This window comes from Gekko japonicus, unplaced genomic scaffold (assembly GCF_001447785.1).
Source record: "Gekko japonicus isolate JY-2015 unplaced genomic scaffold, Gekko_japonicus_V1.1 scaffold2402, whole genome shotgun sequence".
Classification (NCBI taxonomy): Eukaryota; Metazoa; Chordata; class Lepidosauria; order Squamata; family Gekkonidae; genus Gekko; species Gekko japonicus.
In genome coordinates, this window is record NW_015168726.1 from 55,121 (window position 1) to 80,328 (window position 25,208).

Here is a 25,208-nt window from a genome sequence, read left to right on the forward strand (position 1 = left end):
GGTTTGGTAAAACAGTGGAGCAAATGCTAGATGCAGAATGAGCCTTTATTACCATCTCTTCCAATACACAGATAACAGAGGTGTGTGAGAGCTGCTGTATACCAAGGAATGGTGGAGAGTGCAATAGGTAACAGGAAATTCTTCTTAATTCACTGAGTAGTTAAATTGTGGAATTCCGTGCCAATGGACCCAGTGATGGCTACACGCATAAATGGCTTTAAAACGGGATTAGACAGATTGATGGAGGGTAAAGGGAACCTCCATTTTCAATGCAGTAAACCTTTGAATAGCAGTGCTATGAGGCAACATCTAGAGAAGGCCTTGGCTACTATGTCCTGTTTGTTGCCTGTCCAGGGACAACTGTTTGACTGCTGTATGAAACAGAATGCTGGACTAAATAGGGCATCAGTCTGATCCAGTAGGGCTCTTCTTATGTTCTCAATCAAGTTGAGGAGATTTCTGGATGGCATGAAGAAGCTCATCTTCTGATTAAGGGAAAGGATTGCATGGCCTATTTACTACAAAGAACCAGATGCCAAATGTTCCAAAAACTCAAAAATGGCTACCGTAAGTCAACAATTCCCTATGCTGGCAGCACTGTATGTGCTCAAGGAGTCATCTACATCCCAGTTCAGTAGAATAAATAGTCAATAATATGTACTGCCCTGAAAAGCAAAGATACATTTCAAGAATTATAGTCAATACAGAGCATGCGATTCACATTTAATTAAAATCTTTCATCAGATGACAAATTTGAGAAGTAAAATGCGCATAGGATCTTAAAATGCTCAGAAACAAAACCACTCAAAGTCGTCTGAGGTATCTGGCATTTATTTTGGACATCTGAGCATTTTTCTATATCAGAAGCAGTATGTACCTGGTCACCTGAGGAAAGGCATTTCAAATCTGTTGTAGCAGATTTAAAATATGTTTTACTAATTGTAAAGTTCATGGTAGTTTTAGAGGAATTGTGAATACCTCTTGTGTTTGGTGTATAGATCTCAAAGTTTGTAGAGCTGGCCTCTGAGTTTCATATCAAAAGTAATCAGTCTGTTCACCCTATTAGAGATCTTTGTTTTGAGGATAAATTTGTTGAAATGTTTGTACTCTGATACCCCAGTGATATGACCCGAACCATGTCCCATGTAGTTCAGAATTAAATATTAAAAAGTGTGATCTTGTATATTATTACAAATCTGCCCAGGCCCCCAAAAGAGCAAGTTTTGAAAGAAAGCAGGAAAATCTTAGAAAAAAATGTGAAGGGATCTTTGATTAAAACCATTGTGATTACAATAAATGCTAAAAATAATTATGTACAGTATCATTTCGGCTGAAAAATAGCAAACAGCAAATTTGGTCCATAGAGAATCACTTAAGTAAATTACAATTTGTCTTTGGATTGTTCTCATGTTAACAATTGCACATAAAGTGAAAAGAAACAGAAGAGGCCTTAGAGTGGAGTCCACAGAGTGCAAGCATTTGGCGCAGGCAGAGGTCCCTTATTTTGTGGATAATGAAGACAGAAGAGAGGAATATTTTGCTCCACTACCCATCTCCCATTAAGACAAAAGCCATCGAAGCAGCAAGGAAGAGGAAGGTTTGCTTCATGGTTTTTCTCTGTTCCCAGCAATGTGGCAGTGCAAGGAAGGGTAAGGATATATAACAAAAGAGAGACAAATCAGGGCCCCAATATATGCCCCAACCCCACAAGAAAGATCAATCCATGCAAGCCACAGGAGTGCGTTGCTGTTGTACCTCTAGTGCAAATCACCATCTGTATTACAATACTGCCCTGACCTGGGTGGCCCAGGCTAGCCTGATCTCATCAGATCTTGGAAGCTAAGCAGGGTCGGCCATGGTTAGTATTTGGATGAGAGACCACCAAGGAAGTCTAGGGTTGATGTGCAGAGGACGGCAATGGCAAACCACCTCCGTTAGTCTCTTGCCTAGAAAACTCTATAGGGTTGCCATAAATCAGCTGTGAAGAAGAAGGAGATTGGATTTATACCCTGCCCTTCACTTGGAGTCTCGGAGTGGTTTACAATCTCCTTTCCCTTCCCCTCCCCACAACAGACACCCTGTGATGTAGGTGGGGCTGAGAGAGCTCTTTCGAGGACTGCTCGTGAGAGAACAGCTCTGACAGAACTATGGCTTGCCCAAGGTCACACCAGCAGCTGGAAGTGAAGAAGTGAGGAATCAAACCCGGTTCTCCCAGATTAGGGTCCATGCACTTAACCACTACACCAAACTGGCTCTCATGCATACACACACACTACAATATTAATCTGAGCCCTGTTGCTACCTAGGTGCATCTCTTGAAGCCAGTGGAGATGGACATCTACAGCAAGCGTCAGCAGTTGTTATACATGACTACTTATCTTACAACTGGATTGGGACCACAGGTGGAAGGGCCAGTGGTAGAGTATCTAGGCTGCATACTCAATCCCTGGCATCTCCAGTTACAAGGGTCAGATAGTAAGAGGGGTGGATGACCTCTACCAGAGACCCTGAAGAGCCACTGCCAGCCAGAGTACACTATACTGACCTTGACAGACCAAGGGCCTGATTCAGTATAAGGCAGCTTCACGTATGTATTCACCATGGCATGGGGATGTGCAGATGTCAACAAAATTCTGAGGGCACTGAATTTGGAATGCTCACAAATGTTGAATGTTTAGGCTCCAACAGATTTCTCTTTGTTCATTCAGTTTCTAAGGCCACCTCTGGAAAATAAACATTTGGTAAAGCACATGAACCGTGATAAGAGATGTTAGAGAATCCAACACTTGGATGTAAACTCTTGACTCATTCTTATGTTTCCACATCGAAGATAACATGTTCCTTGGTGTTCCTTTCTGTCTGATTAGAAATATCAGTGCACATTCTCAGGGCAGCAGGTTGTTAAGGCTGTGATGCTAAGTACACTTCCATGGAAGCAAGTTCCATGGAGACCCGTGAGACTTGCTTTCAAGCAATCGTGTCGAAGAACAGGGTAAAACATAAAATAAAGCCTGCAGGCAAAATGATTTTCAGAATTAAACTATAACACCGTAAGTGCAGGAATTTTATGTATGCAGTGATTTATAGTTTCCCAAGTTTAGTCAGAATAATAGTTGGCACGGGTGCTCTCAGCAGTCTTTCCTTCCTTCTGGAAGCTGCATTGCTTTGGTGCTCTCGATGTGTGTCTGTCGTTCCTTCCGTGGCAAATCCACTCCCGCCACCCATAAAATGTCCCAGATTCCTGGGAAGTTTTGTCCTTTGGGTTGCACTGTTTGTAGTTCTGTCACCAAACGCGACACTTTTTCTTAGGATCCATGTAGTCTGTGTTGGTGCACTGAAAGGCCTCGGAAAACTCTGGAGTGTTCTGCAATGTTCCCAGGACCCTTTAAAAGAAGACAAGCACACTTTGGCATCACTAGTTTGCATTCAGATTAACACTCAATAATGCCAGACTCGCTTGCATACATTCATTTCCTCATGTGGCATTCTTTTATATGTAAGGGTCATAATCTAGAAATGCAAAAAAGCCCTTTTATACACTCTGGTCATCCTTATTTGATCAAGATTTATTTCATTTTATCCCACCCTTTGTCCAAGTTCAGGGTGGTGTAAATGGGTCTCCCTTCCTCCATTTTACCCTCATAACAAAGGTAAGCAGTATCTCCCAAAGCTGGTTTAGTGACAATAGTAAAGATGTATGTAGAATAAGGGCCTTCCTACACTACTGTGGCCTTCCTACACTGAATGGGTACTAAATGGCTCCAAGGATGAGCACCCTGCCTATCACATTAAGACTCACCTTATGCTTTGTGAGAGCTGTAGTACTTAGACTTGCCAACAAGCTGGAGAGGAAAAAAAAACGTCCTGCCCCTTAAATAGAGGCTTAATATGTGGAAATTGGCAGGTGAAGCTTTTCATAGCTGGAAGGTAGACCACATCACTTGGTAAATAACATCCCATTAAGCTTCCATTAGACAGCAGGACATTTTTTTCCAGGTTGTTGTCAACCTTAATAGTGCTGTGAGAATGAGTCTAAAACACACAAAGAAGCAATTTAGGGTCTTTCTTAGGTTCTTATTATAGCAGGGTGGGAGATAAGCTGAGTGTATATCACTTGTACTGTGCTAGAACTAAGCCATATGGGAGAAGTCCAGGACACACATCCTTTCCACTTCAGTGTCATCATGCCTCCTATGACCTGCAGAAACAAAGGACTGAAAAGGAGCATGCTGAAATCCTTCTGCGTGGCTTAGAATGTCCAATAGTACTGATGAAGTGTTGGATTTGGGGGATTATCAAAATGGAACATGCTATGCACTAGTTCCCACACCGCTCAGGAAAAGTAGAAGGAACCCTCAGATCTACTGGGACATGAACTTTTGTAGGCAAGTACTGTTTTTGGTTTATTTTTAAACTGGAATTACACTATTTTACTTTTAAAACACTGACCTGAAATTGCCCGGACTGTGTGAATCTGTTTTAATGGCATTGACAGCATATTCCGGCCTGAAGGTTCCGCACCATACCTTAAAATAAAACCCAAAAGGATTACTGTAGAAAAGGAATTATTTATTTATTTGCTAGGCTTATATCCCACCCTATCCAAAAAATGTAAGAGAAGTGCTTGGCTTTATTGTACTGAATTGTATGTAAAGCTGCGACATAACCCCCTCCCCCCAAAAAAAAACTAAGAGAAAACACATTTCAGTTCCTCTAAGTTATGAAGTCTTTTGTTTTTTTTAAAAATGCACATGGCCACACAGCTCCACTTCTCAGATTCACCTCCTTGATGCATTCATGTGCTTAGCTGTGATTAACTTCATGTGACAGGCCACTCTCCTCTCAGCCCCGCCACAAAGGCTGCTTGACTTAGCAATTCTGCCAGTTCACATTAGAAAAAGAAAAGCCAGCCTGCTGTTTCCAACTTACTGTGAAATTGTAACTCAAAATAATTTTCAAAGCTTTCAGTCAAGTGGGGTACAATACCTGGGCAAAGTTCAGGAAAAACAGCTGCTTGTGGCTGAAGTCAAGGCCAGGAAGCAATTTCTCTTTTCCATTCTTTTTTACAAAGTTTTCATAGGCCTGTCAAATAAGAAGAGGAGGGAGAAAAATTAGGGCTTTCTGATGTCCGCATCAACCTTGGGTGAGAACTGAGGACATGATGCTGTCCATCTGATGTGGCATCTGAAAAACACAGTGGGAGGCTACGGAGCCAGGGTGATGTCATGGTTAGGGCTGCACTGAGGAGACCCAAGTTCAAATCTTCACTCTTGAAAAAACTCACTTGGAGACACGAAGAAGAAGAAGAGATTGGATTTATATCCCACCCTTCATTCATAGTCTCAGAGCGGCTTACAAACTCCTTTCCCTTCCCCTCCCCACAACAGATCCCCTGTGAGGTAAGGTGGGGCTGAGAGAGCTCTTTCAAGAACTGCCCTTTCAAGGACAGCTCTTGTCAGCACTATGGCTTGCCCAAGGTCATCCAGCAGCTGCAAGTGGAGGAGTGGGAAATCAAACCCGGTTCTCCCAGATTAGAGTCTGCACACTTAACCACTACACCAAACTAGGCCAGTCAGTATCTCACCTTCCAGGATTTTTTGTGAGGGAGGGAAGAAATTCTGGCACCCTAACTCAAGTTCCTTGGGGATATATCAAAAAGCATCATAAATAAACTGCAGGAAGCTGATAGCCCCCATGAATTCAACTGACAGTGAAACCCTGGGCAAAACCAGGTGAGACACTGGAAAAGCCTGACTGGATCTCTCTAGCATGTCTTTTAATTGGTAAATAGCAGTTGTGGGGGATGTGGAATGGTGTAGTATAGCCTGATCTTGTCAGAGCAGGGTCAGTACTTGGATCAGAGACCACCAAAGAAGACTTTGAAAAGGAAGGCAATGGCAAATCACTTCTGTTTAATCACTTGCCTTGAAAACCCTACGGGGCCACCAAAAGTCGGCTGCAACTTGATGGCACTTTACAGACACAAACATTGCAGTTGTGGGGAATCATGATTCAGACTGAGATTGTGCTCCAGGGAGAAAGTGTAGTACTCTTCCTCTTCTCCTAGTGCCATTTTTCTGCCCCCAAAACAACTCTATGGTGCTGCTACTTGCCCCACTGAAGGGACATACAGGCATCAATCAGGCATCCTACATACTTTCCCCAACTGTGCAATTCACAACTTCGCCTGAGGCTGAGAAAACAGTACAGGAGAGAGTTAACACCCTGCCCTCAGCCTGGATTTGGACGGAGGCTCCCCACAATTGCTATTCACTCATTAAAAATATATGTGCTGGAGATCTGAAGGCCAGATACTGAAGCTGAAGCTCAAATACTTTGGCCACCAAATGAGAAGGGAGCACTCACTGGAGAAGACCCTGATGCTGGGAAAGACTGAAGGTCAAAGAAGAAGGGGACAGGAAAGGATGAGATGGTTAGACAGTGCTGTCGAGGAAACGAACTTGAAATTAAGCAAACTCCGGAGCACAATGGAAGACAGGAGGGCCTGGCATGATGTGGTCCATGGGGTCGCACCTGAGTGTGCGACTGAACAACAACAACAATAACAACAACAACAGTATGAGAAATCAGAACAGGGTAAAGGAAGAAGGCAATGTCTTGGGTATCTTATGCCACTATAGTTCATCTCAGTTTACTGGGCTTTATGCTGATGGGAAAATTCTTTAGGAATTTTCAGCGGAAGATAAAAGAGCTCTAATCTCTGTATGGGCAGCAAAAACATTATGATCTTTACTGGAATGCACTTTGTCCTGGACTTTAGCTAAATTGCCTAAGTGTTCTGTACTTTTTAATTAAGATAAAGAGGCTATAGGGAAAAAAACACCCCTGTTTTTCCATTACCACATCTGAGAAAGATTTTAAGTACTCAAAATTTCATCAAAACTGCAGTTAAATGTCAGACCTTTTCTGCCATAGTTTTGTAGAGCTAAACACCCCAAGAAAGTTAGGGAACAAACTTGTAAAAACTCCTGGTAATTCCTTAATCTCATCTAGGGCTGCCAAGCCACGGCGGGGGATCCGTGCGTCTTCACAGGATCCCTGCCGCGGGGAACAGCGATACGCGTTGCACCACTGTCGCCAGGATGTGATGCTATGCATCGCTCTGGCAACGGGACTCCAAACAGCCCCGTTGCCAGAGCGACGCATAGCGTCACATCTTGGCGACGGCGGTGCAACGCGTATCACTGTCCCCCACGGCAGGGATCCAGTGAAGACACACGGATCCCCTGCCGCGGCTTGGCAGCCCTAATCTCATCACAGAACCCTGTTAGCCTTCTTACAAAAAAAAAGCAACATGCTAAGCAGTACAGAATTTTGCCCCTCTTGCAGGCATTTCTCTGTGAAGTGTTCAAAGATCTTAATATATGGGCTGGGTGATAAGCAGGTGATGGGACTGAACCCTTATTTTGACTCATCCAAGGCTGTATTATCTTGTTTGTCATTTTGTCCTGTACAGGATCCTACAAAACCTTTTGTTTTCCAGAGTTTAGAAGGGTAAGAAGTAGGACACTATACTATGTTAGTGATTTACCAGCACAAGGGCTTAGAAATTATGAAATACTGGGAAAATGGCTTGGTTTCTTTTGTATTGCCTCTTAATTCTGCCCCTCATTTCTTAAAAAAAATTATCAAAGAAAAAAATACATAACTTTTCATAGCATCCGAAAATTTTGTATTCCAGTGGTCAATGAATGGTTGTAAGTCAGTCTGTGCTGAGGGCTCAGATTTGTCTGAGGAAGAGCTACCTGCTAGCTAATTGAACAGCTGCAGCTGGCTCTGAGCCAGAAGGAGAACAACAAGAGATCAGGTGTCATAGCCTACAGCTGAAACCAAGCCAACACCTTGTAGCTCTGAAGCAGTAAACAAGTCTTGGCAGCCACTTCCAGCCAACCTAGCTCAGCCACACCCTTGCAGTGCCAATGCTATCAGAGTTGCAAGAAAGGAGAAGAACCGTGAGACTCATGGCCCCTCGTCAGCTGTCAACTGAAGAGATGAATGAGTAGTTTCAGGATGACTGCCAAGGAATTGGTTGGGAGTATAGCTTGTTAAGACTTGACTATAAATGTTGTTGTTGTTCAGTCGCACAGTCGAGTCCGACTCTTGGCGACCCCGTGGCCCCGCCAGGCCCTCCTGTCTATAAATGCAGCTGGGAAAAGAGGCAGTTTGTGGACGTAACAACCACACTTTGCTACTGAGTCACCAATGCTGCCACTGCACCTCTGCAACCTTGAACTGGACCTGACAACCAGCTTTTCTGGAATACCTGATCTCGGACTGGACTTGCTGCTTGGAACTACTTGACCCTAGACTGGACTTTGATAAGCCTGCTCTCTGGAATCCCTGACTTTTGGACTGGACTTTGGTTGCTCTCTGCAACCTTGCTTGTGACCTGCCCTGCTAGACCCCAGCCTGTGCCTCCTGTGGAAGCTACATCAGTACAGGTATACAGTTCTTTACAAGTTATTATTTTGATTATTCTTTTATTGCCTCTTATGATAGGTCAATTTTGTTAATAATGCTATATTCTAGATTCACTTATGCCATTCCATCTTTGATGGGAACCCTCCCATCAATGACTTCCATTTTGCAGTTATATTTTGCAGTGATTTCAATTTTGCTGTGATTTTTTTTAGTAACTCATTTTAAAATTTACCACAGGGAGCATAATGGTGCGAAATGTAATTCTCTAATAAACACAGCTGGGATCTTCAGGATACTAACAAGGCTCATAGTCACAAAATGTAATCCACGGTCATGTCAAACCAATGAGTCTTCTTTATGTACTACCCATAACTTACCTTTTCCTGATGATATGTGGGGAAAGGAACCATATTCTGTGTAAACAGTACTACAGACTTGCCTAAGCTCAGTTCATAATTGATACTCTGACCTAAGCTCTGTGTGTGTGAAGTGTCACCAAGTCACAACTGGCAACTCCATAGGGCTTTCAAGGGAAGAGATGAACAGGGATGGACTGCCACTGCCTGCCTCTGCGTAGCAACTCTGGCCTTTCGTGATGTTCTTCCATCTAAACTCTAACCAGGCTGACCCTGCTTAGCTTCCAGGATCTGATGAGATCAGGCTAGCTTGGACCATCCAGGTCAGGGTAGCCAAAGTATAAAATGTGTAAGACTGCATGAATACATTTGCATAAGCACAGTGTTTAATTCTCAGTGTAACTTGCTTTTTCTTGGCTATTCCCAATAGAATGAACCGATTTCATAGAATCACAGAGTTGAAAGGGGCCCTACAGGCCATCTAGTCCAACCCCCTGTTCAATGCAGGATCAGCCTGGAGCATCCTTGACAAGTGTTTGTCCAGCCGCTGCTTAATAGAATGTCCAGCTGTTGCTTTCAGTAGTAAAGGAACAGAAAGATTAAATCCCCAACCATTTTTCAAGATGTATATATTTGTAGGCTTTGTCCCAGATATTATGTATCTACAACTGAATTAAGCATTTTCTTGCATTATTCCTCCCCAAAAGCTAAATGTTAAATTAAGAATAAATGGAATGCATCAGAACCTGCCGTTTAGACTCAAAAGTGGAGTAACTGCACCAAAATTCTTCGCAGTTACATTGGAGAAGGAGCAACACTGGCTGCCATTGGTCCAGGATATTCTGTGCAACCAGTTGCTGGAAGACTCCATGGTCTGTATGGATGCATTTATTGCACGGCCATCCTTTGATGTACCTGAAAAACACTTATTTTCTTAAGTGCAGCCAGCTGCAAAGACCCACTTCTTTATTGTGGAAAAAAGTATCTGGAAAGGTACCAGTGATCATGTAACAAAATTCTAGAGAGGAACAGTGCCATCCTGAGCAAAGTGATACTCCATTAAGTCCATTGAAGGCAATGGGCTTAGACGGGTATAATTCTGCTTAGGATCGCTCTAGTAATGTAAACAGAGACTCTGAGCAAAAACAATGCCGACTTGTGGTCTCCTTTTGTCTGCCTACAAACTATGACCTTTCCAAACAGCATTTTAATGAACACGTTCCAACAACACCAATCTGAACTGTGAAGACAGAGAAAAACAGACATTTCTCACCTTGTATGCTTGTCTAATGCCACCATTATCTGCAATGTTTTCTCCAAGGGTATTGATTCCATTCAGCTGCAAAGAAAAAGGAATAAATGAAAATGCTAACTAATTTCCCTGGAGAAGAGAACTATTGCTTTCGAGAATACCAGTTGTAATCCCAGGAGATCTCCATCCTTGAAGCTGGCAAACCTTACACAGACCACTCACCCTACAATGTGAAAGGTCCCTCCCAGCACACACGTTCCAGCCACCATACCAATGGGCATTGCACTGGAGCAAAGTAAGCATGACATGCATAAGAAAATGGTTCTTGGAAATGGGAACAGGCCTTATGATTGTGGGCTGTCAGCAGGCTACCTAATCTGCTTGTTGAAGGAATGAGAAACTGAAACTGAAAACCACAGTAACTGCTATAGTGAGTGCATGCAAGCCATCATCCATATGCAACTGATGGATCCTGAAAATGTTACCTTTTAGAAATGCTAAGTGCATTGTAAATGCATCAGAAATCCAGTGTAGCTAAAAATCTGACTGCCTGTGTATACCCCTTTTAATACCTGCAAGTTTCAGACCACTGCTTACAAGCCAGTTGTGTGTTCAGTATTCTCAAGCTGTTGTGTACCAGCACAACACAACTGGTATATAACACATGCTTTCAAACACCTGGCCATTGTTTCTCAACTGCAAGGTGCTATCAGGAGTAGAGATTGGCAGACGAAAAAGTGGTAGGTAGGAAAAATGGTGCTTAACCCTTGCCCTGGATTTCATTACAAACATGGATTCAGAATCCTGGGTTGTAGAAAGGCAAGAAAGGGGCTAGGAAGGAAGTTATAGGAGAAAACAAATATCTGGCGAAGGGGAGAAGATGCAGGGGAAAATAGCAGGGGCAGTAAAGTCCTCCTTTCCTGCCCACTTGTGTTAGAGTATACAAGATCTGCGTGCATGAAGCAAGAATGGTAAGAAGGAGTTAATGATTCCCTGGTATTTACAAATGATCCTCTCCTGTCTCCTGATTGGCTCATTGGAGACTTCCTCTTTTTGAGCCCACTTCCTTCCTAGTTGTTCATTGCACAGTTAGATAGTTAGAACCTTCTCTTCTGTTCTTGCAGTGGATTCTGACACAGGCACACCTACATATGAAAACTATCTAAATGTGAGGTTTGGGTAGGGTTGTCAAGTCCCCACTGTATCTACAGCGGGGGACTCCAGCGCCGCTCCAGGCGTGTGTGCGCGCGAGAGAAGCGTGTGCGCGCCGCAACCACATCACCCGGAAGTGACGCAACCACGTCGGGCACACTGGGGGCGAGGCACAATCATCCGAGGGAAAACCATAGAGTTTTCCCTCGGATGATCACAGCCCCTCCCCCAATGCGCCCGACGCGACTGCGTCACTTCCGGGTGATGTGCTGACACTGGGCACGTCGCCTGCTTTGGGGGTGTGGTTCCCCCCGGGGCCCGATCCGCCGGGGTAACAGGCCTATGGGGTGGGGGTTTCCCCACCCCCTGGGGGGACTTGGCAAGCCTAGCTTTGGGTGATATATGCCTTAGGCTTTACATAAGGAAGCATTCTGGAAGAGATGTGTGTGTATGTTTAGTGTTAACAGGAGATGTTTAATCTCACAATATCACTTTACACAAAACATGTTTAGTGAAATAAAAGTATGCATAAAAATAGTAAAGATAAAAGATCATTTTGATTAAGAGAGAAGGGGACGTACATGTTGTCCTCCAGCTAGATCCCACGTGAAGTTTCCATACTGGTACACCATGCACTCAGACTGTTCCTTAAACCTTTTTGCAGAGTCTTCAGTCCACCAGTCTACAAGGTCCCCTTTCTCATTAAAATTTCTACCTGGAATAAAATATGCACTTAAGGTACATGCATTGATAGTTCTGAACACACTGCAAATATGAAGGCATCTTATACTGATTTAAACACTTTTTCTATCGGGGCTGCTAAAATGAATTTGCTCCAAGTGTACTTGTACAACTTAAAGTGTCATTTCAACATTGGATATTTCCCTGAAATACCCTTGGTTTAGACCAATGAGATCCAATATCCATTGTGGGTAAAGTCAGTTTTAGCCATCTTCAGTACCATGCTCTGCCATATTACAATGTACAGTGGCATCAGATGAAGGATTACAGATACTTACCTTTCCTTTGGATTAATTTTATCCCCAGCTAGTTGTTTGATGGCTTCAGGGAAAGAAGCATTTGTGCCATTCACACAGTGCAGTTGTAATGAGAGTTATACCCCTCCAACTTCACTGGAATAAATGGACTTAGAAGATCATAACTCTGCTTAGAACTGTACTGCTAATACCTTCCAGACATGCTCTTCTTCAAAGCAGTACGTATGGGCATCTAGTGACTGGCAGGGATCTTCCCCATCTCTTGGTTTTAGCACAGAAGTTGGCCAGGACTAAAGTGTGTCAGCAGCCTTACCCTCCTGGAAGTTTGCAGGGGAGCAGGAGAATAGGAATGTATCTGGCACCATTTGCTGAATTAAAGTTTCAGTCAGCTCCTGCCTTACCAGGATGCTACAGCTGGTTTTGCAAGGATATTTTATCTGGCTGATGAAGCCACTTCGCGGGTGGTCTCACACTATCATGACTTCAAGTTAACAAGAATTTCCAAGAAGTGGATGAGTGAGTGACTCACCCGGGTTTTGCACTTCCTGTATTTCCTCAATCTATAAGGAATTATTACATAATCTTTCTCTACTGCATTTATGCACATACAAAATCAAGTATGAATATAAATGTCTCTGTGTATGTATGCACTATACATCATAGCTGCAATAAAAACCGAGGGGTAAACATTAGTTCTTTGTCTTACCATTGTCGTCAAAGCCATGGGTGATTTCATGGCCAATGACCATGCCGATGCCACCGTAATTCAAGGACTTAGGCTGGGATGCACTAAAGAAGGGTGGTTGCAAAATACCTGCAGGGAAGACTGCAAAAAAGAGAGGACACCACAGGAAGTACTTCAGTATTTTTTACGCTTGCCATGCTATAAAACAAATGGTAAGAATGGACATCTTAAGCCAAAGATCTGGTTGATAGCTCAGGTCAGCATATGAAATGTATGCCTCCATCCCAAGCCATTGCCACAATTTCTCAGGCATTGAACACATACGCAGAGCAGCGTAGGACGTGCTTCAGTATGGTGCAATGTCAAGGTAGGAATGGCTGAGTATGCAGAAAAGAGTCCAGTAGCACCTTAAAGACTAACATAATTTGTGGTAGATGTGCTAGAGATGCAGTGCCCACACGAGTGGACCCTCGCTTGATAGATGAGGTCACCGCTCACTTCTTCAGATACTGTATGAGTATGTTGGTCTTGTCTACACTGCCAGTTTTGTGGGAAAGGCCCACGCAATCAGCCTGGTTCAGATGTTCAAATCATGCATACTCAGTCTTGCAACATAGCATGACACCACACTGTAGAACTCCCATGTTACTTTGTATGTTTGTTTGTGTGTAAAGGGCAATTTCCAAATGTCACTCCCCTGTCTGATCTTTTCTTCTAAGCACAGCAACCCCTCATGTCTGTATGCCCTGGGTGAGTCTCTCGTTTTCCTCTTTGGTCATTCTTCTCCTCAGCTCTAGGCTTCCTCCATCCTTCTCCTTTGCTTCAGTGTCTTCCACTCATCTGTCCCTCAGTATCTTCCTGCCTCTCAGCTCACTGACCACTCTTTATTTCTTTCAGCCACCCTCCTTTCTGGAATTCCTGCTGTCCCTCGGTTCCTATGAGTTTCTCCTGAAGCTTCAGCCTCAAACATCCAAGGTTAGGTAAATTGGACCCATAGTGCTTCTCCATAACCACCAATACTTGGCTGCCCTGATCTATGCCTAAGGTCATGTTGCCCATAAGTAGTACTGCGGCCTACCAGAAATTTGGCTATATTCCAATTGGCTGCTCATGTGTGTGTGTGGGGTGGATGTTGGGTAATGCATCAAAACAAGGACATCTGTCTATGAAGACTTCATATTGTATTAACACTTTCCTCACATGTTTCAAAAATAATCTCTTCCAACTGGCAAGCACAGACGAGCCAAGAAAAAGAACAGGAAAAGATAATTCTCTTAGGGAGTAAAGCTATCATGAGCTGAGGTTTGATTGCAGACTCCCTCTGCTACACGCGGGATTGGGAAGCAACGGTGTATACACAAATAAATGCATGAAACCACAGGATGAGCCTACTTTTCAATTTGATGAATTGCCTCACTTTGTTTTACAGTCCTTGCAAATGTCAAAACATGGTGATGATAACTGCATTAAAGAAATGTGCCTCTAAGGACTATGATATTTTAAGCTTTTTCACCCCCCCCCAATACTTATTTCATTTACCAAAATTGAGCAATCTCGGGCAATGTGAGAGTTCACAACTATTCCTAAGGGGGAGGCTCTTCCTGACTAGCAGAAACATTTTGCCCGTATCAATAAAGAAATACAGTTGTGGCTGGGGGATTGCACGTCTTTTTTTGGCTGCCCATTTAACGCTTGCCAGGAAAAGAATCCAGATATCCTAAATTCTTGCTCTTCAGGCATGACCACAATAAGTGCATGCACTGAATGTGGGCACAGTGAGATCCATTGTTTACTAATGGGAGAATAAACAATCTCACTAGTTAGCCTTGGTTTTGCATCTTCATATTGCTCCCCTCCCCCCATCATGTACAACTGTATAAAGGTTTGCAGCCCCATTCAGATAGATGCTATATAACTAATGGTTTCTGCTTAGTCATACGGGTTTTTTCTTCTCTTCCCCAAGCACCAGTGGACCCTCGCTTGATATCAGCCATGCCTAGGATGAGGTCATCACAACACTCTCATGATTACACACAACAAATTCAGGTCAGTTTCCCTTCAAGAACATACATAGTGCACAGAAGAAGCGAAGACAGCTTTTGTATCTGTTTCTAGGACCCAGGGAAAACTAAAATTGTAATATAACAATTCAGACTGCAACTCCCAGTAGGTTGCCATCTTGATGCCCCTTGGTGCACTTTGGTTACCAAGGCTATCGTATATTCATCAGTGTCCAGGAAAGAAACACTGGCTGTAGTCTGCTCTCTTAGCCCTGGCCCATTGTCCTCGGACGACCATCTCTGACTTAACCTTCTGCCACAAGCAAGCACAAACTCATGTTTAATGCTGCCACCTTGTAACAGAATGTCTCCATCTTTCAGCAACCATTTTTGGATCCATACTGATTTTGTTAAGTCAACCCTGAGCATATACTGCCTGAACAGTGCAATCCTATACAGAGGCACTACAATCTAAGCCTACTGAAATCCATGGGCTTAGAATGGAGTATTTCTCCACAGGATTGCACTATAAGTTACCAGACCTTCCAGACTGTGCTATTTTGGGATCTGATTGATCATTCTGGCTAGTAAAACTTTTGAAAACACTCCATACCTTAAAAAAACAGACAAACCAGAAAATATGGAATAGTATATAGTGAATTTCAGCCCTGTTAAACAATCTGGGAAATGTTCCTTTTTAGGATTGTTATTATAGAAATAGGTCTGTTGGGTTTGGAAATGACACACATGCACACTGCTGGGTTCCTCACCCACTCAATTGTCTTTCTTGTCAGCCTGGTTCTGGTTATCTCAGCAAAGGATCTCTTCTGTCTCATGCACCTAGAGTTGATCCACGATGGGATGAATGAATGAATCTATATGAAGAATCTAACCACCTGGCTGTCTAATGGACCATGTTTTACTAAGTCTGCACCAACACTATAGGCTTCTATTGGTATAACAATTCCTTCTCTCCCCTGGGAATACTGGGGAAGCTTTATTACAGTCTTACCCAACTGCATTTCCTAGGATTTTTCAGGAGAAAGCCATAACAGTTTTAAGCCAGCATAGGTTTGTACTACTGATACGGTCTTCACTTTCCCCTGCTGTCACAAAGACAACTGTGTCTAATTCTTTGCATTGCTGTTCGGTGGAGTTACTCCAACAGTTAACAGCTCAGATGGTGAAGAACAACGACAGCAACAACACTATGTAACAATAGTATCCATCTCAGCCAGAAGAGATGTGCTAGTTCAGGGTGAACTGTATTTTCTGCAATGTTAATAAACTGTGAAACATCATCCCAGAATATTGTTTCAAGCTGCCACTTTCATTTCTGAAGAGGCTGCTGAAGAGATCAATCATGTAGAAAAGTGACATCAGTTGTACACCAGCATAATGGGAGTTAAACAGATGCTACTGCAACTGGTTCTTACCCAGGTTGACTGAATGCTTAGCTTAATATTAGAGACAATATTGCAAAAACAAAATAACCGAACACTGAAAAAATAATTGAAAGGGTTGTAAGACATTTAATTTTATCACAACCCATTTTACTGTGCGAGCATAAAATGACTAGGGTAAGGACTGCAGTATAATCACCCTGTATTTTATTGTTATGCCCTTTGCTTGGAAATTACTTCTAAAAATGTGGCTGGCTTCTATTTAGCTGGCACTAGAAGTTCTATAGGTTATATTACTCCTAAGACTATAAAAAAAAGATATGCTACCAAGTCTAAACCCTTGGGAAGAATGATAGAAGTAGTGAAACTTGCAACTTTCTGCTTTCAAATATTGTCAACTGCTTGTGAGATCTCCTTCTTCTCTTGAGTTTCAGAAGACTGCTTTCAGAAAGAAGTTCTGCTATACATCAGAAAAGTCCATGCATGTGAACAGATTGACTCATGGATTTGTGGCTTACTGTGTTTGTATGCAGTGTTACGTTCTCAAATGAAAAGTAACAGGACTACCAAGAAGCCACATGAATGGTTTTCGTTCTCTGATGAATATGTATGTGGGCGGGAGATATAGTTAGTCCAAAGAAAAGAAAAGAAAAGGTTTTCTGCATATGCTCCTCTATATTTGTTAAGACACATACTTCAAAGTTCCTCATCAAAGGCTCCTAAGTAAGCTCAAAAATCATGGGATAGAAGGACAAGTTCTTTTATGGATCAAAAACTGGCTAGTTCATAGAAAACAGAGAGTGAGTGTAGGTGGGCAATTTTCTCAGTGGAGGGTGGTAAGCAGTGGGGTACCGCAGGGATCAGTACTTGGTCCACTGCTTTTTAACTTGTTCATTAATGATTTGGAGATGGGAGTAAGCAGTGAAGTGGCTAAATTTGCGGATGATACAAAGTTGTTCAGGGTGGTGAAAACCAGTGAGGATTGTGAGGCACTCCAAGGGGATCTGTCAAGGATGGGCGAGTGGGCGTCAACATGGCAAATGGGGTTCAATGTGGCCAAGTGCAAGGTGATGCACATTGGAGCCAAAAATCCTAAATATAAATACACATTGATGGGGTCTGAACTGGCAGAGACTGAGCAAGAGAGAGATCTTGGAGTTGTAGTGGATAACTCACTGAAAATGTCGAGACAGTGTGTGACTGCAATAAAGAAGGCCAATGCTATGCTGGGGATTATTAGGAAGGGTATTGAAAACAGATCAGCCAATATAATAATGCCCCTATATAAATCAATGGTGAGACCTCATTTGGAATACTGTGTGCAGTTCTGGGCACCACACCTTAAAAAGGATATTATAGCTTTGGAAAAAGTGCAGAAAAGGGCAACTCGAATGATAAAAGGGTTGGAACACTTTCCCTATGAGGAAAGGTTAAAGCGCTTAGGGCTCTTTAGCTTGGAGAAAAGACGACTGAGGGGTGACATGATCGAGGTTTATAAGATTATGCATGGGAAAGAGCAGGTAGAGAAAGAGGTACTTTTCTCCCTTTCTCACAATACAAGAACTCGTGGGCACTCCATGAAACTGCAGAGCGGTCGGGTTAGAACGGATAAAAGGAAGTATTTCTTCACCCAAAGAGTGATTAACACATGGAATTCACTGCCACAGGAAGTGGTGGGTGCTACAAGCATGGACGGCTTCAAAAGGGAATTAGATAAGCATATGGAGCAGAGGTCCATCAGTGGCTATTAGCCACAAGGTATAGCTAGGGGCTCTGGGGCAAGTGATGCTCTGTCTTCTTGGTGCTTGGGGGGGGGTCAACAGTGGGAGGGCTTCTAATGTCCTGGCCCCACTGCTGGACCTCCTGATGGCACTGGTATTTCTGGCCACTGTGTGACACAGAGTGTTGGACTGGATGGGCCTTTGGCCTGATCCAACATTGGCGTCTCTTATGTTCTTATGTTCTTAAGGCAAGGCTCTGGTAACATATCTGAAGTTCAAACTACTCATTGGGTTGGATCCAGCCAGCATTTTCAGCCAATCTCATCTACTTCTGTTCCTTGCTACAGTCTCTACATCAGAAGGTTTTTTTCCTTCATGCAAGTCCCATGATCCTTAGCATAGCCTTTTTGTGACCAAAGGGGACCACTTTCCCTTTTTTTCAGCAGTGGAAAACATGGTAGGATCCAACTGGTTAGGTGCACTTCTGTGATTTTAATTTATTATTAATTTTATCTATTGCAATATTTTTATCCTGTCTTTTCTCATGGCTTCAAGTGCCTCTTTCTTTCATGTCTTTATTTAACCTGGAGAAGGCTGGGGGAGACTGCAAGGGAGCAATGGACTTTACTGATGGACTTTTTCTTCTCTAGCCAAAAATCAGTTGTTCATTTGCAAGAAAAAAGAGGAAGGGTCCCTGCAGACTCCTCAGATTCTTCCCACCCCTGCATCTGAAGAAGCAGGTTGAGAAGGGAGAGTTTGGGCTGTGGGCGGGGGGAACTTGGAGGTGAAAATGCTAAGCAGACACTTCCTCCTCTGATCAGCTGCTGCTCTTTCAGGGGTGCTTTGGGTTAAAAATGAACCTGAGATGAAAAAAAACACAGAACCTTTCCAGAATATGTAGTCTGAGCCTGAGACCCAACTCCGGTTAAATGCTAAGAATACGGTAATATTTATAAAACCTCTTTTGAAATAAATGAAAAATCTTTCAATGCCCATTCATTGCTAATCCCACAAGTAATGATATTGCTGACTATTATTCCTTATGCAAAGGATTATTTAAGCTATTGTTTGCCCTAGGGAGAGACTAATGGGGCTTTTCTACTCTTCCAGAAAGGCTTCAAAGAATGTACTCTTACAGTCCTCCAATTACAGTGGTTGTGGAAATCAAATCTCGAGATGGTATCTCTCTAGGTTAGTTAACCTGACATCAAAGAGCACACACTCTTGTGAATTGCTTCTAAATTCCTTTCTCTAATCTCTTTTACACCTTGCTGAATCTGTCAAGTTGATATTTTCACAGTATTCAATGGAAGCCAGAATGATCAGATGTTTACTCTTCACAAGGAGATCAGTATTTGACTGTTGTCACAGGAGCAAACACCAAAGAAGCCATATACCAGAAGAACATTTTGAAGCACCATACAAGGGCAGCATTCTGTGTGGCAAGACCTCATGTTGCAGGCTAAGAACATGAATTGGCAAAATGAACAGGTCTGGCAGTGACATGGTAGACTCTTTGCTTCCCCCCCCCCCCCCCCCCCCAACTTGGCAGGCCGGATGGGGAAGGGAAAGGGAGGCTTTTGAAGATGCCTCCTCCCCTTTTTGCTTCCCTTTCTGACATCACTTCTGGTGACGTCAGGAGGCGTGGCATATGCTAATGAGCTATTATGCTAATAGCCTATTAGGTATGCTAATGAGCTCCTGCAGCTCTTTTTCTACGAAATGACTAGGGTTGCCAAATCCTGAAAACTTACCGGCGGGGGAGGCTCCGTCCTGGTCGGGAGCCGGCTTTGTGCGTGTGCACGGGTGCGCCACCGCGACGTCACCGGAAGTGACGTCAGACGTTGCTGACGTTGGGGGCGTGGCTGAGCTCGTTGGGGGGGAAACATATGGTTTCCCCCCCCCCGACGAGCTCAGCCACGCCCCAAACGTCAGCAACGTGGCTGCGTCCCCTCTGGAGATGCAGCTTCGGGGGCGGGGTTCCCCCCGGGCCCCGATTCCGCCGGGGCGGAACTCGGGGCTCCGAAGCGAGGGATTCCCCGCCCCCCGGGGTCATTTGGCAACCCTAGAAATGACCCCTGGTAGTGTGACAACATGACCAGCTTCCCCATGCTCTGTTGTAGGGTTGCCAGCTCTGGATAGGGAAATTCCTGGAGACTGGGGGATGGAACCTGAGGACAGTGGGGTTTGGGGAGGGGAAGAGCCTTAGCAGAGTATAATGCCATAGAGTCCACCCTCCAGCCATTTTCTCCAGGGGAACTGATCTCTGTCATCTGAAGACCAGTTGTAATTCTGGGAGATCACTAGGCCCCACTTTCAAGATGCCAGTCCTACCCTATTGTTTGGCAGTGTTTCTTAGAGGGGCTTAGCTTACCAATCTGATTCCTGTTTGCTGAATAAAAGGCATTGACTACAGCTGCTCCGCTTATCCACCTATGGAAAATTCAAGAGACAGGCATGAATTATTAACGGTAGTCAGTGGGAGGGGGAAACTGCACAGCTGTGAAACTTGCCAGATCTGACTGGACATATTGGTACTTTTTGTGCTCAAGTCCCACTGTAGTGAAAAGGCACTGGTGTGAGAGCACCCTCCCTATTCTTGTGCTGTGCTCTTTGACATCAAGGCATTGACTTGATGTAATTTGTGATTTTACCCTTAAGAAAAAACAGAGACAGGAAATGCAAAGGACTAAGTTAAATTATTGCAAGGGAGGCTACAGCCATCTGGACACAATAGTGAGTTGAGCTGCTAATCTTAAACTTTCCTGGCCTCTATCTACGGTGTGCCTGCTTTCTTCCTAGGGCAGATTGTGGCCTGGATTTCATGTGTTGATCTGTGAGGGACTGGCAGGATAGCTCCCTCATGAGTGGTTGAAGAAGATGGCCTCTGGTCCTTTCCACCTGTTGTTTACCATGCCATGTCCAAATGTGGCAGGTGAACTACAGGACTTCTGATGAAAACCTTGTTTATTGTGCTGCATGTTCCTGTTCTTTTTACCATTGGTTTCTTTATGGAACGTATTGCACCCAAAATCATAGTGGAATGTATGTGAACTGAAGTGGTAGACTTGGGTTACAAGGCTGTAGTTCAGTGGTAAAGCATGTCCTTTGCATGTATCAGGTGCCAGGCTCAGTCCACACTACCCCTAATGAAAATGGGCTCATGCTACAAGTGTGTAACAGATCTCTCAAGACACAGGAGGCCACAAAAACTAGCCAGGCTAGAGCTTTAACTCAGAATAAGGAAGCTCCTTCCATCAAAGTGTGTGAAGGTTTCCAAGGACATATAATGACTTTAACATGGAACTGCAGACTTAATATATAAAAACATGACACCTATGACTATATTATGTTGCCTGTCAGATCCATTGTGAAGACTAGGGCTGCCAAGTGGGGGCGGGTGGCGGGTAACCCCCCACTTCGGAGGCCCAATTTCTGCCACCGCGGAATCAGGCCCCGGGGGGAACTCTACCCCCCCGAAGCGCAGCGTGGCTGCGTCACCAGAGGGGATGCAACCACGTCGATCACGTTGGAGGCGTGGCCCCAATCATCAGAGGGAAAACTCTATGGTTTTCCCTCCGATGATTCGGGGCCACGCCCTCAACCTGATCGACGTCGCCCGTCACTTCCGGTGACGTACTGGCGGCGCGCGCACACACACATCGAGGGACGGCTCCCCCGACGGTAAGGAAAATACACTTGGTAACCCTAGTGAAGACCCAAAACTGCAATACGTTCACATGTGCCATGTTTTTATATTCTGTCTGCAGTTCCTGTTCCCTTCTTCCTTTGCTGTTGCTGCTGATAGGGAAAGGGCCCTAGTGACAGTGAGGAAGAGGTAAGTAGGCAGGAAAGACTAACAGCATTATCCAGCATTCAAAAGGATGATATACTTAGCTGTGACAATTCAGTTGTAAAAGTGGCTTGGCAGCATGGTTGATCCCTGTCAGACATTACGACTGCTTTCACACATGTTGGATAATGCCCTTTCAGAGCACTTTAACAATCATTCTCAAGTAGACTTTCCTGTTTCACGGTGCATTATCCAATGAGTGTGAAAGCAGCCTATGGCTGTCTTCTCTCAGTTCTGGGATAAATGACAATGCTTTATCTGGCTCATATATCTTTTGGGAAAACCCCTGGCAACACAAGGGTTTCTTATGATGGGTCAGACCATGGCATTCAGCACTCCTCCTCCAATGGCGGTCAGCTACATGTGTCTGGTAAAGTCACAAAGAAGGGGGAAAGCATCCTTTGCTGCTTGCACCCAGAATCTGGTAGAAGTAAATTGGTTTGTAATGTTCTCTCCCTCCTGCTCCAGTAAGTTGCTAAAGACAATGAGCAGCAAAGCACGGAGTCACATGGAAGGCTCTCACTGGTCATCTCAGTAAGGGAAGGCTGCTTTGCACAAGGGGTGAAAGAGAAAGCTCCCTACAGGAAGTTATGATAAAATTTGCACTTAGTTGCTCCAAGTCCAAATCTCTCTAGTTCATGATGTTCACCTATACTGTGCCTTGAATGTCATTTGCTTGAAAAGTTTTAAATTGGCTAACAATGTAAAAGAAAAGTACTGAACATGCCCAACTTAGCTGACATCTGTTTTTAGTCTTCCTCTCGGATGCAGTTGCCGCTCCAGCAGGGCTAAGCAAACACTCCAAAGGGTGATTTTTAAAGCTCCACAGGATGGTATGAAAGCCTAATTGATCTATGAGCCAATTTCAAAATCTTCATTTAAAAAATGAGCTTTTCTGAGTGTTTGATGATAGTGCTTGGTTATGATGAGGCATTTGGACAGATTCATGGAGGATAGGTCTATCAGTGGCTACAAGCCATGGTGACTAAAGAAGGGAGCCTCCACATTCAGAGGCAGTGAACCTCTGAATACCAGTGCCAGGAAGCAACATCAGGGGAAGGCCTCAGCCTCTCTGCCCTCTTCTTGACTATCCAGAGGAACTGTGTGAGACAGTCGGACACTTTGTAAGACAGGATACTGGACTAGATGAACTATTGGTCTTACCCAGCAGAGTTCTTCTTATGTTATTGTGTTCTCATGTTCTTTTGGTATGGGGTCTTTTTTCCATTACTATTTCTTACTGCTCTAGTGTCATTTCTTGCATGCACAGAACCTGCAACACATTTTCCCTGTGTATTTTTGTTATTCCTATGAGGTTTGTGTTATTTAACGTCCAGAATATATCCAAAGAGACATTGGGTGCATTTTATGATGCCGCAATTTATTTCACCAATTATTATTGTAATGGTACTTGTGCTGATAATTTCCATCATTGAAACAGTAAACTTGTCTGTTTATCGGGCACACTGTTTGACTTTGACCTGGGATACTATGCTTCTGATCCACGCTCAAACAGCAGCTCAATGGCTAAATCACTGTTGGTAAAATGATTGCCTGACCCTGGCACAGTTATCACATGACCCAGCTTATTAAGTGATTTACATGATAAAAATGTTTTCCTGGTAGTAAGAATAGGCACTTTGAACATAAGTCATTCTGTCCATTATTACTGAAGCAAGGAGCCTGCTCAATTAAACCTAACTCAGCAGTCTATCTCCAGTTCAAATATGCTGGTAAACAGGGTTCAGAGATTAGCAGCTGGCTGCATCCTGGTTAAGTGGGAATCTTGATTAGCATTAACAACAATTAACCCTGGTGCTGACAACATGCTGTTGCTATGGGCCTGCAAGCAAGTAACACTTTACCTAACTGTGAGACAGCAGGACATGGCAGCCAGTTGCAGGAGGGGAGTAGGTATACAAAGGAAGCAGAAAGGAATAGGGAATGATGATGCTGTGATTAATGTCTGGTCACTTAAACCACAGCAAAGTGTTCACCTTTCTTGGCCCTAATAAATTTGTTCCAATTGTTTAGTGAGAATAGTGGGGAAAGACAAGAACACAATGAGATATTTCACTTCCTGATCACTGATTTAGCAGGAAGAGAATCCAGGACTCCCAGTCTTCTCCGACACTGTTTTAAAATCAGCCTGCCTGGTGGAGAGTGAAGATTGCTCTTACAGCATGAAGGTGCTGTCGCTGTGTGCCTGCAAGCAAGCAACACTCGTACCTAACTGCAAGATGGAAGGACACCGCATTCTCCTGTCTCCTTACGCAAGTGAGCGTGGTGGGAAAACTTGATTTGTGGCAGGACGGAAAATATCCAACAAGAGGCATTTTAAAAAGAGAACTATATTCACAAATTATGCAGTTGAAATACATACTCTTCCTTGTCCACCCTCTCTCTGAGCTTCTTCAGCCTTTGCTTCTGGTCAAACACTAAGTTTTGAATTATGTTCTCAAAGTATTCATTTTCTTTGTAGTTCAGCTTAAAGGAAAAACAGAAAGACAACAGTCATTTGCTATAGAAATGTAGCATGGTATAGTGGCTGGAAGACAGGACTTAACCTGGAAAGAATCCACCAGAGATGCCCATTCAACCATGACTATATTGGGTGGTCCTGGGAAGACCCTTATTTATTTTATTACATTTACATTCCACCTTTCTTCTATAAAATTTAAGGCGGCATCCATCATGCCCCCAGATCTCCCATCCAGCAATGACCAGACCACTACCTACTTAGCTTTGGCAAGATAACTGTGCCTTGTGACTTTCAACTACACTCTAGGACTTTTTCTTAACTGTGACCCACCATACCAGGTTGCTGCTAGATTTAAATGGCAGAACACCCTATACATTGCTATGAGCTCATGGATAAAGTGAAAGTGAAATGGAGAGCCCCATTTTCAACTTGGGAGGAGAAGAGAATGTAAGCTGTTTTGGATCCACACGATGGAGAAGGCTAGGATATAAATGAAGTAGATAAATAATAAATATAGCTGAAGATGATGGACTGGTAAAAAGGTAGGTTGCTGGGTGGGTGTGAAGAAAAGAAGGAAGCAGGGAAAGGTGAGAATCTAGGAGTTGCCTGGAGGAAGGAAACAGGAAATAAAGTGGGGAAGGGTTACAGGGAAAATGAGGTACTCCTGCAAGTCCTTGCAGGTATCCCACTGTGCACTTGGGCCCAATTCATCTGGCACCACACAACTTGGCCAGGGTTTTCCCAGGGAAAGGGAAGGAGTGAAAGAATGAAGACAGAGGGGCAGATAAAAGATAGGTTGGTTGGTAGATGGGCAGGAGAGAAGGAAACATGGAAAGGTGAGGAGATGGGGTTGCCAGGAGAAGG

General features: G+C 43.7%; 1 protein-coding gene across 1 annotated transcript in view; it reads right to left on the reverse strand.

Moving 5' to 3' along the window:
* Nucleotides 1-2,211: 2,211 nt before the first annotated feature.
* MME (membrane metallo-endopeptidase) overlaps nucleotides 2,212-25,208 on the reverse strand; it is an 83,725-nt gene continuing 60,728 nt past the window's right edge. Inside the window, exons 15-22 of the mRNA XM_015415594.1 lie at nucleotides 24,246-24,349; nucleotides 20,384-20,442; nucleotides 12,907-13,026; nucleotides 11,784-11,917; nucleotides 10,072-10,137; nucleotides 4,987-5,082; nucleotides 4,450-4,526; nucleotides 2,212-3,383 (exon numbers count right to left, since the gene is read on the reverse strand). Of these exons, the coding sequence (XP_015271080.1) occupies nucleotides 3,284-3,383; nucleotides 4,450-4,526; nucleotides 4,987-5,082; nucleotides 10,072-10,137; nucleotides 11,784-11,917; nucleotides 12,907-13,026; nucleotides 20,384-20,442; nucleotides 24,246-24,349 (756 nt within the window). The 3' untranslated portion in view covers nucleotides 2,212-3,283. The remainder of the gene's footprint in view (nucleotides 3,384-4,449; nucleotides 4,527-4,986; nucleotides 5,083-10,071; nucleotides 10,138-11,783; nucleotides 11,918-12,906; nucleotides 13,027-20,383; nucleotides 20,443-24,245; nucleotides 24,350-25,208) is intronic.